Here is a 25,441-nt window from a genome sequence, read left to right as displayed (position 1 = left end):
AGAGGGAGAACCCTTTTCTAAGAAAGGAGATTCTTCCAATGTTTCATCTCAAGAAAACATTTATGATCATTTTGGGAATTGCCGTGGCGACCATTAGCTGTGTGTTTCATAATAGTTTGACCACTGCTACCCCTATTGCCTATTCCAAACGAGCAAAGCTTATGGTACGTTAACCGAGGTAATTGGTTTGCAGTACAATCTGCATCCATAGCGATATACTTTTCACGACAAAACAATTTACTCCCCTTAACTTAATTAAGGCTTGGGATGCGGATCTTCTGAAACCACTGTAACCACCTGCCGACAATTAACTCCATCGCAGTCAAACTCTTATTGTTTTATGTCTATTTCTCTACACTTAATCACGGTCAATGCCCATAAAAAGAGATTAATATCATGTGTTAGTCTGCCCGCCTGTCAAGGCATTCAACGTATTGCCAGTGACAGTAGGATGACATACGTATGATGTGATAAGAGAGAAAAGGGTGTTAGATAAAAAAAAAGAAAAAGAAAAAAAAAAAAGTCTCATCACCTGGCTTACAAAATAGCGATGAGTGGCCCTCCTCATTCTAAATATAGCATCCACTGAAAAAAAAACCACAAGAGCGATGTGGTGAATGTCTTAGGAATCACTTTCTGTGGTTAAGCAAAAATAGAAGACTCCAAGGATGTTTAGTAATACAGACAAGTCAAAATCTTCAGATAGGATATGGCAAATTTATGGTGTGGTCTGACGAATAGCTCTTTCGACTCACCGTATATAACACAGCTAAATAACACTCACTTTAGACAAGTGTTCCCCTTCCTTCTCCGAGCCAAAATGATGCTCGGTGTGGGAAACTAGCATTTTAAGGGTCCTGGTGAGAAACCCCATGAAATCACAATTTCTTTGTTCGTCGAACATTTTTTCCCACTCTTCCGTGAAGCGTGCGCAAACTCAACTTCAACATATTGACAATTTCGGGGTGAATAGATCGTGCATTGGGTCTTCTTTTCAAAAGAATGCTAGCGAGTCTCGTTTCTCTATATTTGGTGAAATTTTCCCACCAATACATGGCAGCGTTCAACATAACGCGACACAGAAAAGCGTTCGGCCGGGTAAACGGATGACGTACAGTAACCATGCAACCAACACAGGGTTCATATTTTTTTCATTGTTCAATGCTCTGGGAAATCCACCTTCAATAAATATACACGAACATTTGGGGTGACTTTTCTCTTGTCTTGTGTCATTTTCTCTAATAAACTCGTCCTTTGGGGGAACAATACCCCTTATTCTCCAGTCCAGGATTATTGATATTATGATCGGCATGGCCTTCAAATGTCGTCTCCCATTGTGTATGTAACGAAACCTACATCTCTGGCGTGTAATTTTCTGTTGTCGATTTCATACGTGGAATGTATCAATTTTCTCCAACGAAGCATTTCATTAGGCTCAAGTAAGTTTCTACAATGAGCACAATAAACTACTATTTGTCCTAACGGAATTTTTGCTCACGCCAGGATCAGGTCGATCATCCGAAAGAAACATTTCTCACATACCCAATCGTCCCCGCCCTTCTTTTTTGCAGGTAAGTGTTATAAAGACTAGTGGATTGGTATACAAAGGGAGGTAGATCTCCAAATATCATCTCCAATTTATTGGTGTGGGTTACTATAGCGTATCAAAGACAACATTTACAACGGCAGGACCCTTATCTTTTTGTCATAATGAGAATTTTATCGAGTACAATCACAACTCAAGCGGGGATAGAGTGGTCGTTGTAAGCGAATACCTAAACGCGATTCGTGTTGCAATGAGTGGAAGTACGTTGATATTCCGGCTAACAGTATTTCGTTTTCAAAGTACATAAAGACATACCCACAACCATTTAGGAAACTGACGTAAATTCATTCACAAGTTATATATTCAAAACCATAATTGGAAAAATTAATTCCGTAGTGTTTTCATTTCCCAGACCTTGTCTGTATATTGAATACAATCACGTGCATGAAACAACCACAATTGTAAATTGGTTATGTTAGTAATAACTGTACAACTTTCGATCGGTCAGAAGCGCTGTTATGCCGAACTATGGTTACTCTCCTATTGATGATGGTGATGATGGTGGTGGTGGGGTGGTGGTGGTTGGGGTGGTGGGGGTGGGGGTGGAGGTGGTGGTGGTGGTGGTGGTGGTGGTGGTGGTGGTGGTGGTGGTGGTGACGATGATGATGATGATGATGATGATGATGATGATGATGATGATGATGATGATGATGATGATGATGATTGTGAAGATGGTGGTGGTGGTGGTGGTGGTGGTGGTGACGACGACGACGACGACGACGACGACGACGACAAAGACGACGATGATGATTATGATTAGGAGGAGGAGGAGGAGAGTTATGATGGTGATGATGGGGATGGTGACTATGATGACGCTGATTGCTCAAAGTCTTCGGTGAAATTGTTCAAGTTGTTTGTGTTCGTGTCTTTCAAAATGAATAATACTGGGGGTCAAACTCTAATATTGTTCCGTGTTTCATGATCTAACCCGTATTTGTAAACCAATAGAACACAATAATTGGTCTTACAAAGAATAATAAATGAAGTTCTTCTGTATCGCCAACAAAGAATGCTTGGAATACGACTAAGTTCCGCACGTGGCGTTTTTCTTTTACTTGGAAAAAATACCGACGAATCAACAAAAGAGTTGCCTAATTAATCGACGGTAAAGTCGTCCTGTTCATGAACTTGTCGATGGGATAACCTATGCCAAACGTGTGTGTTTTATTGCAAAAGCCATAACATTTCTCGTTGAATGTATTCATAGAGTGTATATCTATAAAGTGATAGTGATCCCTTTGTCCGCCCATCCGATAAAAATAATTTTCTCAGGGAAGAGGTGATAACGAAACAAGTTGTTCAACATGGAAAATAATGAGTGTTTGCACTCTGGTCCAACATTGGTTATATATAACATGCGTTTCTGGTATTCTTCCACGTTGAACGATAAATATTGGAAAGTTGTGCCACTTTTCGCAGCGGACAGTGCATATACATGTACACATACACAGTGACACTATGAACGTGTTCAAAATGTCTTACCTTGATTTTTATAAAACGCACGGAAAATTAAGATAGGAAGGGAAACTACTTACGTGTACGTTCAAGGGATGTTAAATACAAGTTTGCCGAAGTCGCTGTGGAAACTGGTGATGTCACGGTCACGTCGCGTCGATCAGTAGTGACGTTGTGGGGGGAGGGTGTGAGGATAACTAGACTCAAAGATAACAGTGGTCGTTCGGGTGAAACCGCTCTTGTACATATATGAGGGTTATTTGCATATCTCTTTAGAAATGTTAATCCCCTTTGTTTAGCTTTTAACATAATACATTTCTTTACACAGTACACACATGTATCACTATGTCGCATCAAAGACAATAGAGCAAGATTTTGTGTACGGTCCATCGAGCAACATATCTGCTGGTTCAGATTTTATTTATTCAGTGGTATAGTAATGCCATCGACGAATGTCGTTATATTTCAATTGTAATGACGATAGCGAGAGACTGCGAATCACCAACTTTTAATTTCCCCGGATTTCTTAGCGTTGAAAGATTATGAAGAACTTTTTGTTTTGTTTGTTTAATGGAACATGTGCCAATATTTCTATGATTAATTTATATTAATACAACGTCGAAATGGCAACTAAAGAAATGCCGAAGCCGTGGTTGTCTATTGTTATATCCCCCCGATCATCCCGATATAATACTTCGAGTCTCATCCCGCCAAATTTCGCACACTTTACCACATAATCTATCCAACTTATATTACTATCAATATTTAATTATGTCATATCTAGGTGTTTTTTTCATATCTCGGATAAACTGTTTTCAATTTCCGACGTCAGATTTAGTGAAAAAAACTGTTTTCGGGTATCTTTTGAAAATACTTTAAGGATTGTGTACACATGTGGGAAACAAAACAGTTGGTATGATAATGTCACTATCTAAAAAATAATGTGGAGTTAAAATTCAAATTGCGGCACAGAAATATTTCATATTAGAAATGAGTACCAATTTTTTTTACTTTTAAAAAGTAACGACGAAGAAAAAGAAGGATATAAGAGCTTGACCAAAATGCATCTTTAAGATCCTCATCAAGTGCATTCCACACATAATTATCTGGAAATCGATCGAGGTTACAATTTTCTTTGCTGTAGAAGCAGATTGGGATCGAAGCTACTGGTACCGGACTCTGTAGGACAAATACTATGTATAATTAAGTAGACAACGGGATGGGTTTGTTTTGATCCGAGGATAACATAAATTCTCTAGCGCCACAGTAAAGATTTCCCCTCGTAGGATCAATAAGATGCCGTATATTGCAGGTTCCACGTCACCGGTGAATATTGAACTCTGAAAACGATTTTAAAAGATTCCAAAACACAAAACGCTACATCATTTTAGCGAGTTAATTAACAGCTTTCAAAAGGAAAGTAAAGGAGAGGGTGTTCTTACGAGATCATAAGCATAAGTTGGTGTTTCCAAATTGCTATCCAATATCTCTATCAATTAACATGTATTGTTTCTCCGGATTCTGTATTATTAACTAATACATATCTAAGTCAGTAACAGGCCTACTATATCGGCGGGTGTAACAATGTGTTTCGGCGAGGGGCTGAGGGGAGGCGGGTTCGATAATGGCCAACATCTAATTAATGCAGGCGCGATAGTTTATAGTCAGGGTGCGGGAAGCTTTAAAATATGGTGTTAATGTATATTTTTATCATAGTCGTTTTGTTTTTTGGTTATAATACTAAAATTGGCATTGATTGTGATGAATATAATACTGTGCCCTAAATTCCAAACAAACTATGGCCAAAACTTATAGCATCGATCTAACGAATAACAGAATAGAACGACAGAGCATTCACCGGGGAACACAGACAAAGACCAGTCAGTTCGGGTATTGATTTCTAGAAATACTTAGCCAATAATTGGACTAGCTAACAATACAATGCATGGGAATTTTGCGCCACTGAAAACAGGTATAACTATTCAATAATCTTTCACCGGGTTCTCAAACATAGCCCCTAGGAATAGTATGAATGGTTTTTCACTACCTCCGCTATTGATCCGTACGTTGATCTTAGCTCACATTCCAGGTAAGCACATGCAGTTTACTCACATACATTATACATGTCCGGAGAACGGGTATTTAAATTTTTAAGATTTTTCCGAGGATTACCGAACATTTTTCAATGTAGTTGAATTAATTATTCAAACTTTTTCACAGTTTGGACTTCTGGGCCAGTCCCCATCCATTTGATCGCAAGTAGCCTTTTTACCTGTTGCACATACTGGTAAAGTGCTGGTAACATCCGGGTATTCTAGTAAAAAATGACAGGGTTTTTATTTAACTGAAGAGACTCGTCATTTCCAACACATGTGCTCAAATTACTACATAATAAGCTGAACGAGTTTATGATATATCTTTTACATTCACAAAAAGTTGCTAATTTTTTAAAATAAATATAACAGTAAATTTTAAAAAATGGTGATCAAATGATCCAAAACAACAGTTTCATGATTTGTAGTTTATTTTTACATTCTAAATTTCCAAATCTAAACGTTAAGAAATCAAACTTTTTAAAAATAGTTTTATTCATGTTATTCCGCGCGCGTGATGATATTGAGTATTTTTCTGCAAATGTTATCCGTCCCGCCAACTGGTAGAGTTATTTGTTCTTTATTGAAAAAAAAACACACTCAGTGTATGACGTAAAAAAACCACCTAGTGTATGACGTAAGTTATCGATTCTGAACATGTACGTGTCAATTTAGTTGAATGGAGAGCTATTGTCAATACTATTGGGGAGGTGGGAGAATTTTAAGTGCGGATAATGTGTAACCTGGCCAGTTTCAACTAGAAATGCGACTCGGACTCTGATTTTGACTTTAATGTCCTTTTTCGGCACTTCAGGTTACTAGGTCTACATTCATTTGAATCAAAACAAGCAGATTGATGTCACCGCAATTGTGTTTGATTGTTTTTTCTCAGTTATGTGTGATTTTCGACCACTTTTATTACGATCTAGATTAGCACTGAGAAGATAAAAAAAAACGTCGATCTACACCAATCTGTTACCGGCGTGGTCTTTTTTTTCCAAAGATGCATGCAACTTTTCATTTCCGATGTTTTCTCTTTGACGGACAGCACGTGCGGACATCTCTTCTACAAAGACACGGCTTTCTAGTGTTATTGAAAGCCTGACAAAAGAACCCCCGTGTTCACCCAGGTTTGTTTCAACGCTGTCGCCGTGATCTAATATGGACTTTTTATTCCCTTAATAAACTAAAAGTGGCCCTGTCAGTTCTCAACTTACTTTCATCGCCTTGATGAACAGCGCAGTGACACGTCAGTGGTTTCCCTGACTGACAGGAGACTTTTTTCACTTGTTGTCGGTGTAAAGACGGTTTACAATTGAGCCGTATGGCTTGTCACTCAAAGCTCAAAATTAACAACTAGCGTGTTAATTTTGTTTGGCATTTAGTCTTTGTGGGACAACTATGTGTCTCCATGTCGCCTATCTTCGTTTCAAAAGCCTACAGATCACACCGGACCTGGTATAATTGTTTTCGAATCTAAACGACAGTGAGTAAATAGCCGGGTAACAGCGTTTACAGCAAGTGTAGGGCAACTCAAAACACAAGAGGTCGTCGAAGTATTGACCAATGGCTTAAATGACTGAAATAGACTCAAATTATAGAAATTTGAATATCTTATTTATCGCAAACTGGAACCGAAAAAAAGACACAAAATGCGAAAGTCGTTTAAGCGCTTGGAAACATTGACATCAATTTATTGGTTTTTACACTCGAGTTTACCTCTCAAACTAAGATCTACTACTCGAATTATGATTTGTATACACAGTTATCAATGTATGTTTTAGTCGAATACATTATTTGCAATTTATTGCCATTTAAAGGTACTCGAAACAAGCGCGACCACCACCCCACTTTTGAGATTTGATCTGCTGGTTTCAGACGACAACTGGTGATGGATATTAAAACCCCAGCTCACTTAGCGCATTGAAATATCGTGAGAACACGGAGCGGCGTGCAGTTTTTTTTTCGTACAATGTCACCGGACTCCCTCGGTATGACATCAGTGTATACGTAGTATAAACGACGGTTTTAGTAAATTATATATCACTATGGTGATTTACTATCCGTGAAATGTAAGTTATACGTCACTTTCTATGTCATCTGGGAACAATTAGTCAATCGGGGTTATCTGAACATTATATGGAGTGTTATTGAAAAATTGTGGGAACCGCAAAACGTGTTGGTACTACTTGCACGGGTTTGTCAGTAACACTGCCGTTTGGCGTACACAGACCTCACGGCGGCCACACGACATACACCCAACTCAATGTTGTACAATAAACCGTCTACTTTCTGAAACACGTGCTCACAAGGTACGAGGTTTGTGTCGTTGACATCTCACATTTGCCGAAATATAAATATAAAAGTATTGATTCCTCAAATGATTATATTTGATAAGGAGGGGAGGGGGATTTCTCCTTCCAGCGCGGTTTTACACTGTGACGTCATTCTGAAAGCGCCGCGGTAGTGAACAAGTGGTTGGTGTATTATTTTTACGATGTAGAAAATGAGACGGGGTACATTGCCGTAACATAGCACGCCACTTGACGAAGAAAAGACCACCAAATCACTGAACTTGCTGGGGTGATAAAACTATAAAGGGGAATAGACAGAGACATTGTAAAGTAAAATGCATAACATAGCACTCTCTCAATAGTGGATTCATTTACGTAAAAGAAACTTAGAAAAGTAAAAAGGATCGTTTATGCACGACGTTTTTAAATACAAATAAAAGACGCCAGGTAGGACGGAGCAAATTACTAATCGCGTTCGCCCTTATTTTCCCATGGATACAATGCAAAGTTTTGAATGAATGGGTCTAACTATGGGTGTATTTGGAGACCCTAATACATTGTATATCCGTGGTCTAACCAATTGGCGCATACTTGGAGTCTAAAATACTTTTAAAATTCTTTAAAATGTTGAAAAAATGAAGGCTTAGCGAGATCTGGTTCTTCAATTAGACAACTGTGAAGCCGACATCATGGAACAAAACAATCGACACTATCAACCACTTTACTCGTTGTCGGCTCATGGTCTTCGTACTTTGCCGGCTTTTTGAACCTTTGTCTTTACCACCTAATGTCCCCTACCCGGCCGTCACAGTAATTGTTTTGTGTGGACATTACGTATTGGTTGCGCTGCAACATTCACTCGGCTGATTATTTTCAAGATAACATAGAAAACGTATTTAGAAGACACGACCATTTATAAATGAGTCAGAGGAATAGAAAAAGTGTCGTTGAATTGTCACTTTTCATTCCTATCTCTACCGTATACTAATCACGGTAGCTTTCCTCTAGCGTGACAATTTGCGAGTGATTTGCAACTTATTCAACATCAAAACGTTTCACACTAATCCTGGTTGTTGTGACATATTCAAGGCACTCCCTGAGGGCATGGGTTTTGCGGGTCTGCACTTCTTTTGGACGGAACAAAGGGGAGGGTATCAGTCACTGTATCTCATTTCTACCTCCCGCAGCTCTCGTGTTGGTGTCCGTGCAGAATTATGAATAAAAAAAAACTGCCATCGAATTATTTTGCGGTCCGAGTTTGGAAACCAAACTAGACTCTCTACCCCTGATACTAATGATAATCAGTATAATTAACATAACAATTTTGTTTAATTTGTTTATCTTAGCACACTAATGTCTACAACAGATCCAGGATGACATTTCACACGGCAATTAGCGTGTTTTTTTCTGTCAAGAAACAAACTCATCAAATATGAAACTTTATTATGTAAATTCTCGACCGCTTTACAGTAACACAGTCATATCCATACGTTTTACTTTAGCGGGGAAAAAGTGTCGTCTACTGACAATATAATGAACAAGAACTGTCTCTAACCGAGACCTCATATTGGACTCACACGTCCTCGCGATATTTCTTGATGAACTCAAATGAGAAGTAACAATAGTGGCACTTCGAAATTGATTTTCTCATTAGCTCTCCCACTCTCTGTGAAGTCCCCCGATGGTGGTCGCTTGTACATATTGATACCTGTACTGGCCATCGCAAAAATCACTTGAAGAGATCGGTCAATGCAGAAGAGATGCAGAAAAAAAATCCCGCGCAAAATGTATACGCCATATATTTCGTGCTTATAGATACAATGTATCACCATGATTCCCCATAATACTAAATAACAGTATACATAGGTATCATAACATAACGATGAAAAATAACGGTTTCTAGTTTACTTGAATTGTCCCGTCTATCAACACTCTCAGTAATCTGCATTGTGTTAGTCTTCCCCACACATCTTAATTGGCTTATTAGTTAATAACCGTGAATGGTTTTAGAAATCGGAAAAGCCAACAGCAAACATAGTTATAAACGTGTATAATGTGATGAAATCTTAGCATTACAAACAATTTATCACTCCCATGGTACGTATTAAGACTGTCCTATTGATTCGTTCCAACTGTGTCGTTCATAGGTTCTGAAAGATGCGCTTTTTTTTAGTTCCTTGTCGAATTGTGTTGCATACAGACTTTGTTTTATTTTGTTTACATACTAAAGGAGTCAGCATAAAACTGTACATAAAAAGCACTCTATAGGCCCTGACAAGTAGCTGTGACATTTTCATAGCAACTCGAGGGTTTTGATTCGATTTTTTTCAAGTTACGTCGAACTACCTCCAGAGCTCGTATGTAAGGACCTGCTACTAGTACCACGTCGGTTTAACATATATTTTCGTTGAATTCATCTGCAAGACACTTCCGTATTGAAAACATTCTCACAAACGTTGACGTAAAATATATTCAGGGTGCTGCTGGTGTACCAGTCTCAGGAGAACAAAGACAGTTGAATGAAGAGCTATATATTTTTACTTTACCTTGTATATTGTCTTTTGTGAGGGATGGAATGCCCATACTCTCTACAAACACAGCCCCGTACCACACCAGCAGCTCCTCGCCTTTTAGGACACCTCTAATGGTACGAAAGAAGACACGGCCGTCGTCTTTGCGGACAGCTTCTACGTTCTGCTCGTGTTGGTCCCGCGCTGGACTGATGAATCTCATCCACCTCATAGAGCCGTCATCAGGCCCACTAACACTCGTCATTCGACCATCTTTGTATCTTACCTGTCAAAAAGACATTGCATTCATTATGTTAATCCTTCTGAGTTAATGAAAGAGGGAATAGAGCCGAAACCAGCACTGGAGGCTTTAATCCGTCCAACTGACACGCCCCTTCTTACAAAACTGACCTATAGTCAGCCCATTGACTCTGAGAACGGACGGACTGCGTGGAAAAAAAAAACTACGGGCAGAAAATCGAACGGAGGGCGGCAAATGCTACGACTTTCGCCGTGAGTTCTACAGGTGTCAACACGGTGAAAGATGGATCGTACGTGGCAGTCACTGATAGACACACACATTGTTTGATGTTTCTTTTTATGACAAGATTTCTATTCACAATGACCGTGACTCTTGTCAGTAACTTCAATGTATGCCAACTGCATCAATTCATCCTCTTTCAGAAATTGGAAAAAGCTCATTACTTTGCATTTTGTGTGACCCCATACTCTACCACTTTCAACGCTTTGCATCACACACACACAAACTCTCCTTCAGACAACAATCAGAAATCACGATTCACTAGAAGTATTTACTAGAAATTTTTCGAGGGGGGGGGGGATACAGCGTTTTAAGTTTTCCTTCCCAGTTACCATTCCCCTTTTTTTTACATTTAAATAACGATTTTGAAACAAAGGGTATTACCAAAACCAACATCTTGGTGTAACAAATACACAAAAAACAAACCACATGGCCTGTCGTACAAATGTTTGAAAAGTTGAGAAGAAAGGTATAGACGGGTTGATTGTAAAGAAGTCCAGCTAATTTAGTTTCATCTGCAAAGTAGAGGTTGTGTGTACGTCTAATTAATTGGCTGAGATGTGATTTGTATACATTACAATGGAGCGAAGGCACATGCTTGTTCCCTAATCTTGACGAACGCCTCGGAGAGAGTTATTGGCTTGAAAGAGAACTGAAACAACTCCCGTCGGTGACTGTCACACCGATTCAATACATGTTCTTAGTTGTCAGTCACTTTTGGGACCGGTGGCATTCTTTTCTTAGTGGTACACACAGCGGAAATCTGTCTATACATTGCATAGCTTTGTGCCAAGTCACACAAAAGCGTATACAATGAAGGAAAATAACCGTAATGATAAGGCTGACAACTGCCCACACGCTACACTCTTGGTTATAATGACAACGTTTTCATCTAGTTTTAGACGCATAATCTCTGAAATTGGCGATGAGTTTGTTTGGCAACTTTCTCATCCAAATTATTTCGTGTTCTCGGTCAACCCACAAGTCAGACACCGCCTTCCTACTGACTGCATTCATAGCAACTTAAAAGGCACCGTGTATGTGATGGCAACTTTTCCACAACTGTTCAACATTGTGCATTGAATCTGATTAGTTCTGTAAATGTTAAAACACATAAATTTACCCAAAAACTACTCTAACTTCAAATTTTATGTTTGAAATGAGCGAGTGAAACTTTCAGGTGATATAATTTGCTGCAAATGAGGAACCTATGACAAGTGTACCACCAGTTCTATGGAAAGTATGCCATGGTTTTACGATCGGATGAAAAGTACAGTATATCAACTCTACAACCCCATCCCCATGTTTACCATTGAATGTGAGTAATACAACAGACATGGTTTAGGTGATACACTTATTTTCTACATATCGCGAATACTAATGGTTAAAGTGTCGCAGTTTGCCAAACTAATCAGTATGTACTATATTTATGGATTTCACCAGTTACTGTATTTTGTTTGAAATATTCTTATGGTTTTGAAAGTTCAAAAAACAAATTGTCTATCTAGCAACTAGTAGAATTCACTAGGATTTTTATATAATGAAAAAATGATCTATCTATCTATCTATCTATCTATCTATTATTTTGTACATTATCAGAAAATTTGGTCTCCGTGACAGACCGTGTCGCTTTAATAAATGTTTCTTTTTTCCCCCAATGTTTACAAACCATACCAATGTATTCTATATTGTATACATTACATACACATGTTCTACAATCGAATTACAATCGACGGGTTTCATTGACGATTCACATTGTGGTTGTAAGTAATGCTAACAAAAACATGCACTACACAAGAATTACCCATTAACATACATACATATATATATACAACAGACCAAGTAACATATCCAAGTGTATATACCAGAGCTATATAGACGTTCAAATTTAAAATGGATGGGGTGGGTAGATTTTTGTTTTTGATTTTTTTAAATTTTTTGTTCATGTGTGATAAGTGTCTAGTTCAGATAGTTATGTTTTCCGTTGTTTTCAATATAGTCTCTGTCTTATTGGTTTCTTCTCATCAGATGTACAGCCATTACAGATTGGAAGAACAGTTTTATATTGTCTTTTTAAGTTGATGCCAGTTTCCGCATCCACTATTTCTAGTTAGACTTCGCGATTTTATTTTTTTCTCGAATACGTAAAAAAAAATGTTTTGGGTCGGCAGTGAAAAGCTAGGTGGGGTCGGGTAACCGAAACCAAACATTTTTTTTAGGCCTTAATACATCTTCATATGTCCAAGGAGTGTATCTGAAATACAAAGTAGTGTTTGTAATCGTATGATCAAATTTGTGCCAACTACACATGCATAGGCCTAATCTGACCGCATGTGATGCCAATGTGGAGATTACGAAAGTAATACTTTTTTAATCATTTTTTGAAAAAAACCACCACAGTATGTTTTTAACAAGTGAAAACAAAATCAACGTACGTGTCTACATCTCTCAAATGATTGGTTGTGTAGAATAACTTACCGATATTATTATTTTTGACTAAGACTACAGAATGAGAACAAAATATCTTTTAATTAAAAATGAGTTATTCGTTTTAGTAGACATGGATATTTGAAGTGATTTTTGACTCTTTCATAAAAACGTTAGGTATCATATTTTTACTTTTAATCAAAACTTTGATAATCGATAATCAATAGTTATATTTTCATGTATCAAGGCAAGAACATACGTCATTATATATGATAACATTCACACAAAGATGTACACATATAACACAGTCAGAGAGACAGAGAGACAGAGAGACAGAGAGACAGACAGGCAGGCAGGCAGGCAGGCAGACAGACAGACAGACAGACAGACAGGCAGGCAGGCAGGCAGACAGACAGACAGACAACACACACACACACACACACACACACACATACACACACACACACATTCGCGCTACATTTAGGATTTCATTTGTGATAACTTTATTGCATTTTGTGGTACTTTTGAGACCTTACCTGCACTAATCCGTTCTACACGATGTACATTTATTATAGTTCTTGTACAAGTCTTTTATCAAAAGTTCTCCAGATAGATCACGGGTTCAAATAATGTACGTAGGTGCCATATTTGATATTTCAACTCTTTTTACAAATGGAAAAAAACAAACATAAATCTGTTTATGATATTACGACGATGGGATGCAACCGTTAAATTTGGATACCTGTTCGTCAAGTTGTTGGAGGTAGACGCCAAATTCATCGGTGCACACCAATACACTGATAACGACTAATTACTACGTCTAAAAACACTGCAGGGCATGTGCTTCAATGGTCACACTCAAAGACGGATAAGCTCTGTCATTACGGCTAATTTGGATGTTTGCTACCATTTAATGTCCTGTCGTGGCGACAATTAGAGAACTTGATATTCCGAAAAGCCGCTAATTTTATCAGAGTCAGATCTTCTCTCCGTTTTCTTTACTGGTCTCTTTGTCTCCAATATTTTTTCACTTTCTTTGTCCCAAGTTTTTCCCCGTAATTGGATTTTTATGTTAAAATTCAAAGGCTGTCTTTAAGAAGTCGACAGTCGGATGACGCGCTGTCGAATCGGGTTTTCCACTTCAAATCCGCCATGACATTCACAGCCTTCCAGTGAATGTAATTTCGACCAACGTGGTGGTAATGCCTCATTTTCTTGTCACTGCTTGGAAATTAACTAAACGTTTTTCTTAATTTCTTAAGTTGCGTATTATCATGGCTGTCATAGTAAATGAAAACGGCTTAAGCCGACAGGTGAAGGTTTTTCCGTTTTACAATGAATTTTTTTTATTAAGTCTCATCTTTAATTAACGGGTTTTTTTTCCACGCCATCATTATATATGCGCGTAAAATACTTAATTTGAAAGACTGAATACACTGTTCTCACAAAGTTCGATTTTTACACATTGGTATTTCCGATTGATGTAACTTCATCTTTCAAACTTTTTTGCTCGCTATGATTATATGTGCGCTTGAAATGCTACGTTTGGAAGGTAGGTGAACTCTCCTTAAAGCTACATTTCCGATTCCACAACCTCACCTTGGTGTATAGTGACACCATTTCTTAACCCACCGGTTACTTCTATTGATTTCTGAAGAAATTTATCAACTTGTCAACTGCTATTGCCAAGGCAACTGAAATGTGGCGTGATGAACGAAAACAAAACAATTTTCATCGGCCAGTAAACAAAGATAGGGTAGCTTTCTTTTACAGTAAGTCTGTTTTCTTGTTCAATTTTTTAGAAAAACACGTTCCCATTTTACTTCTTTCTTCGACTTTTTAATTCGACTAAACAGCACAGCTGTATTATAAAGTGTGTTGGTTTATCCGGTCTACATATACGTATAGCATCGAGATTTTTAAGTTATCGAATGACATCTGTTATTCGAAATGTTTGGCGTTAGACTTCTAGGTTCGTGTCAGGTATGAAAATGTACTGTGCTGTAGTTACACTACATCATATTTGAAGAAGGAAAAAACCGTTGGGTCCATCCTTTCAAGATCTAGAGGGTTCATGATTGAAGTTTTTCATGTATCAATAAACACAGTGTTTATAATAACAACAAAGTGTTACTGCAAATGTGATTAAAAGTTGTATATTTCAAGTACAAAGTAAAAAAAAGACAACAAAACGCAAGTTCTTATTTATTCAGTGCCAAAATAATACTGTATAAAAATCACTACAGGAAACAACCACCAACAATCTGAAAACCGTTATTTGCAAGAACGGCTTACCTGGAATTCCATGATGTCATCGTGATATGTGACCTTTGACACAGCACGTCATTTTTCATATGCAATCGATAACGCTTTAGAGGATTTTAAGAAGAAGAATGCGTCAGTTATCTTTTAAGTTGTCTGACAACCTAATCTAAGGGGGATCACACGCATGCCTGACACATTGATTTGTGGTGGACAATTTTGACGATCTACTTGTTCAAATTGGATGCGGTCAGGTCGATTTTTTTAGTTGTCATGTTTTTCTGTACTGTCTCAGACTATTTAAAAGATTCTGTCAAGTTTGTGTGTAGTGCTATATTTAGGTCAACTTCTAAAATCAATGCATCTGGAACTAACAAAAATGGCGGTGTGCGTCAGGAACATTCACAATTCGAGATTTAGGGTTAAGGGAGATGTGTTCTCTAATGTTGTAATTACATCTCCAATGTCGGTATAGCCATAACTTTTTGAACACACTATGATTAGTATTATCGCCGACAAATAACCGTCTGCATCTAAGTCACGGAAGCCGCAAAATTTGGCTGTTGTTGTTGTTGTTGTTGTTGTTGTTGTTGTTCTTGTTGTTGTTCTTGTTGTTGTTTGTTCGGTTATTATGCCTCAAACCACTATAGATCAGAGGTCATCCTGTATTTTGTATTAAATAATATTATGTCTTACTGATTGTTCAAGTAGTGTATAATTTTTATGATCATTGCAAACCGATAGTATATTTTTATACACAGCTCGCTGACTAAAACATTGATATGGTATCATGATGTTTGTTATTATCACACACTGTCATGATTGTGTGTTGAGTAATAGTTGGTGTTAGAATCGCATTGGGGCTTGCCGTTGATCAAGTTTGTACGTTAACATTACGTAGCAGTATAGTGAAAAATTAACATCATGTAGCAATATAGTGAAAGCTTATCGAAAATGAAATGTACTTTTTAAGAGTTATCGACAAAAAATGCACTTTTCGAGACTGTCCGGATTAGGAAAGTTTTCGGGGTTGGACATTACTTGGATTTCAAAAAATCAACAAAATTTCATCATAAAAAAAATACTAACACCACTGTGACCAACAAGAATCGATGCTGATGAATTTCTTGTTAATAAACAAGAATCGATGCTGATGAATTTCTTGTAAATAAACTTAAAATAATCAAAAATTACCTTCTAATCTCAAACTGTCAAGACGACGAGAAATACTATTCATTCCACTGCCTGGTAATTTGGCCAAATTCAGCAAGGTTTGAAATACAACGAAAAACACAAAAACGGAAAAAAACGTTGTCTGCCGTGACAAAAATCTTACCGACACTGCTTCATTTTATGGTCTGGCCAGACATAAATATCTCAGCGATGTTGTTAAATCTTGTCGTCTGGCTCGACAAAAAATCTAATTAACCATTTCCCCCGGACATCCCACATGTTATCCTCTGGCATGACTAGAATTGGGGTACAATTGTTACAGTTTAAGTCAATCAGCTGTCTAAAAACATCAAAATGAATGTGCAAACATTAGGCTTACTTTCACGTCTTGTCCTTGTACATTTAACGTGATCATCATGGTAGTTTGCCATCGGCACAAAGAAATGTAAGTGTGGCAATATTGGTTAAGATGTATGCCGCTCCCGGACGATTAAAGAAGCAATGCCAGTAAGATTTTTGTCGCACCCGTCGATAAAATGTAGCAATCTTAGTAAGAGTTTTCTCGCACCATGTACCAGCCGATAATGTAGCAATGTTAGTAACAGTTTTGTCGCACCCGTCGATAAAATGTAGCAATGTTAGTAACAGTTTTGTCGCACCCCGTCGATAAAATGTAGCAATGTTAGTAACAGTTTTGTCGCACCCCGTCGATAAAATGTAGCAATGTTAGTAACAGTTTTGTCGCACCCGTCGATAAAATGTAGCAATGTTAGTAACAGTTTTGTCGCACCCGTCGATAAAATGTAGCAATGTTAGTAGCAGTTTTGTCAAGTCAAGCAACGTTTTTTCCTCAGGTTACATTATTTCCGTTGTAAACACTATGTCCGTTCGCAACATTTTTGAATCAATACAGCTACCAATGAGTCACAAATTAAACTGTCAATATAATTGTCGTCACTCAGACCATAATTTTCCGCTCACGCAACAAAAAATGAGGAGCGTATGTGAAGTAGCGTTGCCATCCAAAAGGAGAGTGTGCATGTATCTAAGCAGTTCCCATGAAGCAATACTGGACCACTCTGGCGTAGAACAACTGAGGTGAAAAAGTGTTTCTTGGCAATCGAACGAAATTTATGTGACGTGAAAACATGAAATGACTCTTCAGAACCAACAGTTTATTGAAATACATTTATTTCCTGAAGTAGCGTTCCCATTAAATGAGTTCTTGTTTATTATTCAGAAAATGTAAAATGGTCAATATTCCAAACTATTTTGATTGGCGACTGTCGCACGAGGCATGCGCAAAACACTGAGCCTGAGCATATCGTCGTAGAAAAAAAAAATCTCGGATCGGTCGTCGAGTGGCGCCCCGCTAACGAGATATCATCAATGTGTGATCAAGGCGTAAGGTGTGACATCATTTCCACCCAATCATCGAATTCAGAAGTCATACAATGAAAGAGAAATTAAAGCATCAGGAGTTCAAAGGTCATCTGATTGCAGAAATATCAATTAGCCCAAACTCTGTCCTGAATGCGAATCAGTGAATCAAAAGCCCATTTCAAATGCTAAACAGTGTTGTGTGCGTTATACAAGTAAAGGGGGAGAAATCTTTTGTTCGGTACAGGAAAATGGAGTCTGAGAATACGCCTGACGCTTACACGTACGTTTTTTTCAATATTTTACATACTTAATACCGCCTCGTATTGATTTGCTAGCCAAAGTTCCTCTATTAACAGACATCCATAGATCACGGTGTCAACATTTCAGAGTTTTTAATTGACTATTAATGTACACAGATAAAGAGATATCATATCTTTCATAGAATTCTCGTCCGTTCGTGTGAGAGATAGCCACTGACAAATAAAAGCTTTGAAAGAAAGACATAAATTATCAAAAGCAACAAACGTGATATAAGTCACAATGACAACAATATGTCTATTTCGTTTCATTTTTGCATCGATTTATTTTTTGTTAGTAATAATTTTTTTAAGTCTCCAATGACGACACTGTGTTTTCATTTTCTTTTTCCAAATGTCTGTGGGATATCGATTAAATACTTCACATTTATCTGTCTAAAAAGTTTAGTTATTTTTCTATTTTTTTAAAAAGATTATATCCTCTCTTTTTTAAATTCGTAATATTTTTATTTTTTTTTAGTTTCAGAAGCAAAAATGTTTCCATTCTGTTGAAAAATTATGTTAATACATTAGTCTAAAAAGTGGAGTTATGTTCTATTCTTATTTTATGATAGCACTTTTTCATTACTGTTAGTCATTATGTTTGAAATGATTCTATTAATTCATATATTTTGTTTTTAAATAATGATAAAAAGACTTAGAAACTTTTCAGAACGTGAGTTCTTTTGAAATTGTATACCAGCATGGTAAACCATTTAAATAGAGGAATAAACTTAATGTACTGTGGCCATAAGGATGGAAATTGACAATTTATCTTCAATTTGTTAATCGATAAAACAACTCTCCCAACGTTATTTCTACTTGGAAATACATTGTAAAAGAACATACACCAAGTCCTTGTTTGTAACTCAATAAATTGCAAAACATTGAAAATTGTTTGTTATTGTACGTATAATAAACACACTTTTTAGTTTGTTACAATGTATTGCATTACAAACATTGACTTGATGTGAGCTCGTTTACAATGTATTTCCAAGTAAAGAATATTAGGAAGGTTTTTTGTATAATTTTAAAATAAAAATAATTACCCATTAGTCATCAATATGGCTCACTTTAAATTGCAAATAAAGCAAACAATAACAGTTATCGTTACCCAAGGCAATCAGTTATGTGGAATGGTTACTGGTAGTTTTTGTCTGTCTTTGATATACTAGGTCAACAAATCTTTCATCGCATTGGAAAAGAAAACAATCAACAAACAAACAAACAAACAAACAAACAAACAAACAAACAAACAGACAAACAAACAAACAAACAAACAAACAAAAGAAAAGAAAATTTCTTAACAAAATATGTTGGTATTGTGAGATTAGAATTACTCATGCCCTACACAGCCTTCCCAGCTAACCTGATTTCGTGTACTCTCTCAGTGTGTTGTTGTGACATCGAAAGGTAGCATAGAGACAAATCATTGGAAGATCTCGAGATGGCACGAAGGCTAGACCATCGCTACTACTGGTGTAATAACAGTCGTTATCAATGTAGTAAGTCATTAGAAAAGAAACCACAGACAATCAAGTTATCATGTTTGTATATTAATGACATCAACCACGAAACCAAAATCACTTTAATTATCAACTTGCAATACATACAATGTATACAGTTAAAACTATGATAATTGTGTTTCTGTTTGACTTATGTACCATGCATGGTAACCGTTGACTCCCCCCTCTCGTTACCCTCGCCCCTCCACCCTCCCATCACCATGCACTCAGACCACTAAACGTTTAGTGGTCTGAGTCATACACGACAAGTAACATACGCGATTAATATTAAATGGCAAAATGCTACCCGCTAGCACTTGTTGAACTAACACAGTGTTGTACATAACGCCACGGTCTTATAAAGAGGTCCAGAGAGACATATTCAAAAGGCACTCGTATTAATTTACTTACTGAAGCATACTTTTAATTTACTAAAACCTAAACCTGGTATTAAAATATAACACTAAAACGACCCTTTGACGCCATGTTTATACGTATGCAAAATGAAATGCAATCAACTACAGTAACTAACTTTGAATGTCAGAAGACAATATTGTAATGTCATAGAAATCATGTATAGACATTAAGTGAAGTATAAACACACCAGGATAGTTTAATGAACGTTTCATATAAGCATTTTCACTTGGTCACTAAAAAAATCTCAGCTTGTGCCATTTAAGAAGTAAAATTACGTCACTCAAGTCTTCTCAGTGGGTTGGTCTGGATCGAAATCACCACAATTCTTTGTGTGCGGGACGTGGTCACGGGTACGTATATATACAGTGAGAAGAGCGACCTCTATTTACGCTCTCAAAGATTGTGTTCGGTTGACTCAGAGTTGTCTTTGAAAATCATCACAGTAATGTGAGGGATGGGTTATTTTCAAAATTACAGCTCTCGTCGTTAAATATCAATCTTTTGTTCCATAGACACTTTTTTTCAGTCATATATATACCTAGCAGTGACAGTCATTATTATATAGACAATATGCCAGTAAATTAGGATTGTCAAATCTCTCAACGAGAACGACAAATCTAGAAACAGATTCATCATCAAATGATATGAATGCATGCATACATACATACATACATACATACATACATACATACATACATACATACATACATACATACATACATACATATACACACACACACATACATACACACACACACATACATACATACATACATACATACATACATACATACATACATACATACATACATACATACATCTGTCTATCTATCTATCTATCTATCCATCTATCTATCTATCTCTCTATCTATCTATCTATCTATCTATCTATCTGTCTGTCTGTCTGTCTGTCTGTCTGTCTGTTTATCTATCTATCTATATCTATCTATCTATCTATCTATCTATCTATATATATATATATATATATATATATATATATATATATATATATATATATATATATATATATATATATATATATATATATATATATATATCGGTCCTGTGCCTATATAATGTAACTTCTCTAAAAGTATCTCTACAAAAACTCTGCCATACCCTAACCTACCCTTTAAAAAAATATGTTTCTTCAGGCGATAAAAGTCATTAACTATCGTATGACTAATATAATAGTGGGCGACAGACTGTGGACCTTAGCAAATAGACTTGGTGGGAGGTAGTTCTATTTCACCCAACCACAAAATTCATTTAAATTGAATGGGTCTGTAGGGAGGCTGTTTAAATATTCAACATCATGGAGTGAGGGCGTTTTCTACCAAATTACTTAATTACAGAGCGAACGATAAATGCGTACACGTACACCCTGTTTTCAAACACGAGCCCACCTATGTCAATTCGTCACCATGTCACGTGGGCAATCTACACTGGACGGTGGAGTAAGCTCCCGTTTGTATTCTAGTGACATTCCGCATTCTTTATCTATGTTTGATTTCATATTTCTACCTTTTATCAAATTATGTATAAACATACTGGGTATAGATTATGAGAATTGTATACAAAGTCGAAATCTGTTCAGGCAATAAAATTTATCCCACTTACTTATTTCCAATTCACTTTTTTGTCGTTTCAACAGAAATCATAAAATATAAAAGCAACAACAAGATCTCATTAAACCCGCACAATAGCAAGAATGGGTGGCAGCTGACCACAGATTTCAAACACCATAAAAGTTTAACCTTTCTGACTGCATCCGAAATTCTGATTAGTTTTTTTTTCTGGGTTATTTTCTATCCGTTACTATGCTTTACAATGACAAACAGAGCGACCACGGACAATGCAATCACGGAGGCAAGTGCTGTTGTTTCTCACGCAGTCCGCTCACTTAGAAAGTGCGGGAACTTGATTACAGGTTTATACCAGCCTCGGACATTAATGACGAAAACCCTTCAGATAATTAATTCAAGCGGAAACCCCACACAAAACAGGCACCTGGCGATATCATTCAATTTGTGTTCATGTACTAGTAGGAAAGTTGAGAAATGGATTTTTTTTAAAGTTTAGCACCTTTAAAACAGTTTAATATATTAGCCGGCATGCGTCGTATCTCGCTGAACAAATAGTGACGTCACCAACTGCTAAACCTTGCTGCATTACCTTCATGTCAGACAAATGTGATAAATATCAAACCTATTTTTTTAGTCAATAAAATTCATTGTTTATTTACATTTTTGTAAAATATGATCACTTTTTTGAGCTAGATTTTGAGAAATAATGGCTATTTATGTTAGCCAAGTCTTAAATAAAGTTGAAGTTTGCACAACATTTGTAAAAAAGGAAAAACAACAGTCGACAATATTACGTTGGCGGGAAACGTCTAGGGAGTGGACAATTTTACCCGCGTCAGAAACTCAGCGTACCTCGTTCCAGTGTACATACTGATATTTCACATTCCCGTTACAGAGTTTAGAAATTAGGAAAAATGAACGTTGATAACTGAAAATGTCACTTCTAAAAGTAAGCTTACTGTTGCTGCTTCTTTTGGTAACTACAACTACTAAAAAAAATGTGACTGATAAACATGGACCGCCATTTAGAATGACAGAAATAGACACTTCGGAATGCAAAGAATCTCAAGGACATTCTGTTTCGTTCATTCTCCCGGTTTCTATCTTATAATCTATATCAGTAACAATGAAATAATTATGATATTACTATTAACGCACGGCAAGAAGTCGATTGATTCACTGAGTCCGCTAGTATTCGGCCGACTATTTCTGTTAATTGTCGACGATGGCCGATCTTTGATATGCAGCTTGAGTTAAAACTCGATCTTTTTTTTACTGTTAGAAGTACAATAATCCTGTAGAGCCTTAGCATGTATATATATTCGTATTTTTGTATCTAGTTATATGGAATCAAGGTCTGCTTACAGGAATTGTTCAAGTCAACTCTATCTGAAAAAGTATTGACAGCGGCCAAAAAGAAATTTTGCGTCACAAATAACCCGAGGTGTTCTGAAATACTGTAAAGGACAGCCCACGGTCTAGCTCAGAGCACCAAGTGGTCTAACGTTTTAGCCTGATAGGGTTGCTGAACAACATAACGTATCTTATAGTCAACAAATACTACTAAGACATCCTATTCGGAAGCTGAGCATTTGACATTACAAGTACAACGTTACCTCTCTATGACTGCAATGTATACACTGAATAAAGATGATAACTATATGTATAATATAGGAAATTACAAATGTTGTAAATTCTGAATATTAAACTTCCTTGCTAGAACCCGAAAACGGCGAACTGAAGTGCAATGAAATAATTTACTACGAGTCCTTTGGAATCGCCGACGGCAACGCTTCATTCACTTCAAGTTCTACGAACAGTACAGTACTATGCAACAACAGGTTTTGATACATTATACAAGACAGACAAAAGTATCATACAGGATAAAACATCATGAACAATTAAAAAAAAACTATCAACATTATTGTTCACATCATTTCAGAAATTTTTTTTCTGAAAGCCAGCATAAATTTACGGAATACTATTCTGTCCGTAAAATTAATTCGTAAGAATTTCTGTCTTACATGTATGTGCAAACAGCAATGTCACTGAAACACCGAGAGGTAAGGTAACAACTTTCAATGTTTGAAACATTATATTGAAAACACATTTTCAGAGGAGGATATTACATGGTTTTAAAATTTACTCACTTTGTAGAATGCTACAAATTTTCATCGAAAATTGTTAAAATATCAAAACGACACAATTCATGACAACTCCGGCTTTAAAAATGTTACCGTTACTAATAGCAGGTTATGGTCACGTCAGTGAAGTCAAAGGCAGAAAACATGTGAAAAAAATATATACACATATATCGCACTTACACGGAATGATAAAATTGTCGTCAAAATTAAATGGCGCAAAAAACAAAATCACAGATTTAGTCGGTCATCTAGATTAGGAACGATCTGTAAAGTGGCGGGTAACGTAATTGATCAAGTTTCAAATAGCACGTAATTGTTGGAAGTAAATTATTGATAACATTTATTGAACATCAATTTGCTTAACAAATTACTCTAAAAACACTTTATCGTATAGGCAATGCCAATGCAGTTGAGTTATTGGAATTCTGGTGTCATGAATTGCGTATGCCATGGGACAGAATTGACAAAATTTAGAGAGAAGAGAGAGAGAAAGTGGTCCAAATTACCTCCAACATGAACGGCGATTCCCTATTGTCTTTGATGGTTCCGATTTTCAAGTCTCCTTCAAATGGTCCGAACTGAACACCGCTTGGAATCTCAGTCGAAGTCCAAACACTCGTCTCGATGTCCGAACTCTCTCGATGTTCGAGGTTTCGCGCTCCCGCCACTGCAGGCGGACCCCAAATTGTTGCTTTAAACATCGCCGCTCCAAACTGGTGCTGCCTGTCCGTTTGGTTGGTGAGCGATTCAGGTTGTGTACCAGAGTGAATCGCATTTTGGCTGGGATACGGTTTTTCTAGGTAACTTACACGATGGACTGTGAGAACACTTCGGCTGCAAAACAGCTGTGGACGTAGACATCAATAAAGAGCGCTTTTTCCTGCGCCTCTTTTTTCCATGCAACAGCGCGTTGACAAAACCCGCGTGTATCCACTGCGCATGCGCATAACGCAGACAACGCGTATGAACAGCGCTTCGATCGGGGATCTCTTTCAAAACAAAATTCACCCTACAGCTTTCACATCCAAAAGGAGCCTTTAATTGCCATTCGATTTACTCTTTCCACTGAGAACCCAGCTAACTGTTCTCTCACTTTTATTATGAGTCTAATCAAATTTTCGCACCACAATAATAAGTCTCGAGTCCTTTACGCTTATCCCATTTCCAACATAATAGTCACATTTTAAATATTACCGTCCCTGACCAGCCAGAGTGAACTAAATCACATGCTCACGACCAGTCCCTTTTGTCGCATTTTTGTTTTTGTTAATATTTTGTGATCAATAGTAGTATTTCAAATCCCGTTCCATAATCGTTAGTGGACAAATACAGGGCAACCAAACTATACCAGTCAATGAACAGTTCAGTATATACACACAGAAGTTGATTGTTCCCTGAGACAGATTGCCTTCGTCATTTTTTTAAGGACGTCCCTGTTTTACTAGCTAAATCGATGACCTGACTAAAAACACCTCTAGCAAAATTATTTACATAAAATGCTTATTAACCCCTTCCTCATTAAGCCAACAGAATTTTTGCTTTTTTTTACACGAATGAATCAATAAGTAGCTTTCCTTCGTTCCTTGTCTAAAATTAAATAAAGATTCCATTCATCAAAACTTTAACAAAATGATAAATTTTAATAGTACGTACAATTTTGGCGGGAAATGCTTCATCAGTACTAAAAAGGACCAGATTCATTGTGATATAGTAACTTTTCGGCATTTCCAATTGTAGATTATGATGATG

At 37.0% G+C, this 25,441-nt stretch overlaps 1 protein-coding gene across 1 annotated transcript in view; it reads right to left on the bottom strand.

Moving 5' to 3' along the window:
- LOC144433232 (PR domain zinc finger protein 13-like) overlaps positions 1-25,417 on the bottom strand; it is a 33,350-nt gene extending 7,933 nt beyond the window's left edge. Inside the window, 4 exon segments of the mRNA XM_078121541.1 lie at positions 9,995-10,244; positions 24,199-24,441; positions 24,443-24,625; positions 25,346-25,417. Coding sequence (XP_077977667.1) covers positions 9,995-10,244; positions 24,199-24,441; positions 24,443-24,625; positions 25,346-25,417 — 748 coding nt within the window.
- Between the last annotated feature and the right edge of the window lie 24 nt (positions 25,418-25,441).

The sequence above is a fragment of the Glandiceps talaboti genome, chromosome 3 (assembly GCF_964340395.1).
Source record: "Glandiceps talaboti chromosome 3, keGlaTala1.1, whole genome shotgun sequence".
Classification (NCBI taxonomy): Eukaryota; Metazoa; Hemichordata; class Enteropneusta; family Spengelidae; genus Glandiceps; species Glandiceps talaboti.
This window is presented reverse-complemented; position numbering and strand designations above follow the sequence as displayed.